This window comes from Carassius auratus, unplaced genomic scaffold, assembly GCF_003368295.1.
Source record: "Carassius auratus strain Wakin unplaced genomic scaffold, ASM336829v1 scaf_tig00216437, whole genome shotgun sequence".
NCBI lineage: Eukaryota > Metazoa > Chordata > Actinopteri > Cypriniformes > Cyprinidae > Carassius > Carassius auratus.
Genome location: NW_020528572.1, coordinates 504696 through 508827, shown reverse-complemented (window position 1 = coordinate 508827; position 4132 = coordinate 504696). Strand labels below are relative to the sequence as shown.

The 4132-nt window shown below is 42.3% G+C and overlaps 1 protein-coding gene across 1 annotated transcript; it reads left to right on the top strand.

Moving 5' to 3' along the window:
* Positions 1 to 482: 482 nt before the first annotated feature.
* Positions 483 to 2327, top strand: LOC113098201 (transcription factor Sox-1b). Its single transcript, XM_026263192.1, has one exon. It carries the CDS (start codon positions 772 to 774, stop codon positions 1777 to 1779), a length of 1008 nt encoding a protein of 335 aa, XP_026118977.1. The 5' UTR covers positions 483 to 771; the 3' UTR covers positions 1780 to 2327.
* The last annotated feature ends 1805 nt before the right edge of the window (positions 2328 to 4132 follow it).

Sequence of the window (4132 nt, the reverse complement as noted above, 5' to 3'; positions counted from 1 at the left end):
TTTATATAAATATTTATTTATAAAAGACGTCTGTTTACGGAGGCATTTATCTCTTTCCTATTTGGGACTCTAATGAATAAAAAAACGTTTATGTATCGTTATGGTTAAAATGACTGAACATTTTAAGGTTAATCAATATAATTATTCTGGCTTAACGAGATTTTTTTTTCTGATAAAAAAAAACAAAACAAAACAAAAAAACATATAGGCTAGGCTATGCTACTTGACAATAAAAATAATTGATATTTAAAGTTCATACTCCGGCGTTTCAAAAGGGCAAACTTATAATTTGGAGATCATTTACCCCAAATAACATTTGTCAGCAGTGGTTTGTAGCCAACTGTTTACCTTCCGCGCGCCGCAGAAAGACCCTTCAGCTGCGCCTGTGGCGCGCGCGCTGCGTCACCCACCTGACCGCGAGCCATATGCAAATCTGCCTCGTCCTCGAACGCCATTGGCTCTCTCTCACTCATTTATTCCCTGTCAACGCGCATCACATGGCCGCTCTCCCACTAACTTTTCAAGCCCACCGCCTAAAGTAGCTCAAAGACAATTCTGCACTGGATGTGAAAATCACCCCGAGAGGAAGTTAGAAAAAAACAAAGGGAGACGAGAAGCCGCAAAGTTACTCTCTGTCCTCAGTCTGGATTGTACCGATCCTGTTCCAGTGACCTCTTTTGTTATTAAGAGGTTCTGCACGTGTGTGCCTGCCAGGGAACGGGGACGCGTGAATGTTTCTGTGTGTGTGTTGAGTTAGTTAAAGCCAGGTGAATGTATAGCATGATGATGGAAACGGACTTGCATTCCCCAGGACCCCAGACTAACACAAACACGGGCCACACGGGCCCCAACGGAGGCAGCAAAGTTAACCAAGACCGCGTCAAGAGACCCATGAACGCGTTTATGGTGTGGTCTCGGGGTCAGCGCAGAAAAATGGCTCAGGAGAACCCAAAGATGCACAACTCGGAGATCAGCAAGCGCCTCGGAGCGGAGTGGAAAGTCATGTCCGAGGCGGAAAAACGACCCTTCATTGACGAGGCGAAAAGACTGCGCGCCATGCACATGAAGGAGCATCCGGATTACAAGTACCGGCCCCGGAGGAAGACTAAGACGCTGCTCAAGAAGGACAAGTATTCTTTGGCCGGTGGCCTGCTCGCCGGATCCGGTGGCGGAGGCGGCGTGGGTCTGGGAATGGGTGCGTCGGGGGTCGGCCAAAGGTTGGAGAGTCCGGTGGGTCACGGCGGAGGCACCGCGGCGAGCTACGCGCACATGAACGGCTGGACCAACGGTGCGTACTCGGCCGCGGCTGCAGCCGCGATGATGCAGGAGGCTCAGCTCGCCTACAGCCAGCACCCAGGCTCCGGAGCGCATCACCACCACAGCCACCACCACCATCCACACAATCCCCAGCCTATGCACCGCTACGAAATGACGGCTCTCCAGTACAGCCCCATCTCAAACTCTCAGAGCTACATGAGCGCCTCGCCGTCAGGCTATGGGGGAATATCCTACGCGCAACACCAAAACTCCAGCGTGGCTTCTTCTGGGGCCATCGGCGCGCTGGGCTCGCTGGTGAAATCGGAGCCGAGCGTAAGTCCTCCCGTTACAGCTCACTCTCGAGCCCCTTGTCCCGGAGACTTGCGAGAGATGATAAGCATGTATTTACCGGCGGCGGAGGCAGGGGACCCGTCAGTTCAGAGCAGACTTCACGCTGTACCGCAGCACTATCAAAGTTCCGCGACGAGCGTAAACGGAACCGTTCCACTGACACACATATGAACAGATTTCGTATTCAGACTCAAATAACCAAATATTTACCTCTTTTAGAGCATAACTACCTTTTTTTTTGTCCAGAATGTCAGTTCTTGTAATTTTTGAAGGTGATATTATTTAAATATAATACTTAAACTAAAGGGATGTTGTCTGAATAATTTGTCCGAAATGACACAATATGCGTGAGCTTTACACATTTGCGAGGGATTCATTCTTCTTTTGTGTGTGTTTGTGTGTGAGAGAGAGAAAGAGAGAGAAAGCGAGTGAGAGAGACTGTGTTTAAGACATGAAAAAGAGTGGGTGCTTCAGTGTAAAATATAGTCAAATGACAATGTTTTTAAAGTTTTCTACGATTTTTTCTCGATCCCACTTTAATTTGACAACACGTGAGTTACTGTATTTGATATATTCCTTATTTGTTTGTTGTATTTTTCCTTGTACATTGTGAATATATTACAGAGAAAGATTGATACACATTTGTAAATATAATTCGGATTTGCCGGATAAGAAGAAAACGTTTTTGTGTTGATGTGAGAAGAATAAATTTCACTGCTTTCGCTCTGATTCTGGAAAGTTAGTTTGCTGTGTTGTTGTTGTTTTTATCCCACGGGACTCACGATTAAGCAGATAGAAACAGAGTTAATGTTTCACTGTGAAAACGTTTATATAAACAACGAAACAAATGTTTAAATAGGAAACATGTTGAGCGGATGGTTATTTTAATTTTATAGGTGTATTTTAGCATGTAGGCAGTCAGAATTAAAATATAAAAATATAACCAAATACAGAAACTGAAATATCTATGTCAGATCTGCTGAAAATCCTATCAGTCGAGTTAACACTTATTGTTATATTATATATTGTTATTATTATTATTATAAATCACGTTTTATTTGTAAATAATTTCCCATTATTACGTTGCAAAAACATTTACGTTAGCAAATGATTTAGATTATACATTTAACGTTTTTAAAAAACATTTATAGTAATCGGGTAGAAAGCCTAATGTATAAAATACTTTATTTGATTGATGGTCTCTTTAAATGAGTTTTAGACACTTAAGAGCTCTCCACTCAGGCTTGAAGCTCGTGGTTGTGTCTGTCTAAATGAAACTACTTCAGATCGCTGGATAATTACTGTTTATTTGATGCCACTGTTTTTGTTAAGCATGATCAGCTGCTTTAATCGCAGTAAATCTTACAAAGCTATTTTACAGTAATGAATCCTTCTGTATTTTTCTCAAATTAGGAAACCTTCCGTGACGTTGCTGTGTCTTGATGCATATGACGGAGGTCAAAGTTCAAGACCTCTCAAAATAAAGAGTGTCCAATGAAAAACGACAAACAGCAAATAAAGAGCGAACAACATTATTCATTGTTCAATGGACCAACCCTAGTTTTTTTCCCCGTGAGCCCCGGATTGTGCAGACATATGCTTTAAATCCGCTCCACTTCAACTAAATCCGCCTGGGTATCCCGCGAGCCACTCATGACTATATTTACCGGATATAGAATAATTGCGTTCTAAACCCATTAATGGGATTAAAAATGTTTCTATTTCCACTTTTGATATGCAGTTTAAGCAGAATTATATTTCTTCGCCTTCTGGCTTATAATTTATTATTATCTTTTTTTTTACTAAAATAGACAACATAGCCTAATTTTCTTATAATTGAATCACTGGAGGGTCATAAAGCAATGTTGCTCGTATCCTCCGTGGGGTGTCAGTGGGATTAAGATGAACGCAGAGTGCGTGGCAGAGAGTGCTTTGTGTCAGAGAGAGGGGAGGATTAAACAACCCTAAAAGCTGAACCCCCGGGTCAGCGACAAGTCTCTTTCTTATTACAATGACACCCGGAAGAGTGACGTGACGCGGGAGCTTTCTCGCAACAAGTAGCAGGATTCAGGGAGGTCTTTGAGGTTTCTTTTTTTCTTTTTCTTTTTTCACTTCGCTGATGACCGTGAGAATGTCGACGAAGTTTCACATGCATGTTTTTTTTTCTTTTTTCTTTTTTAATCAAAAACAGGTTCGTTTAAGAACAAATAACGCAACTGGCTATATTTGACTATTTGCGCACTATTTGCTTGTTTTTAGCTTTTTAAGTTACGGTTAAGGCGACACATTACATAATTTTATACACATTTTCCCCTATATGCAAACAAATTGTTTTAAAATAAATGCTATCACATTATATATACTAAACCCTATTTTCGCAACACAAGGATAGGGCAATAGCCTACACAACATTGCTGTTCATAGCAACGCGGATTTGCATTCAGAAACAAAAAGAGTGAGCCCAGCATGGGCACCCGTCCAGCAGCAGACTGGCAAACCTCAACCTATTCACCTCCACCGTCTC

Excerpts from the sequence above, each read along its gene's own strand:
- LOC113098201 (XM_026263192.1), top strand. The coding sequence starts at position 772 with ATGTATAGCATGATGATGGAAACGGACTTGCATTCCCCAGGACCCCAG.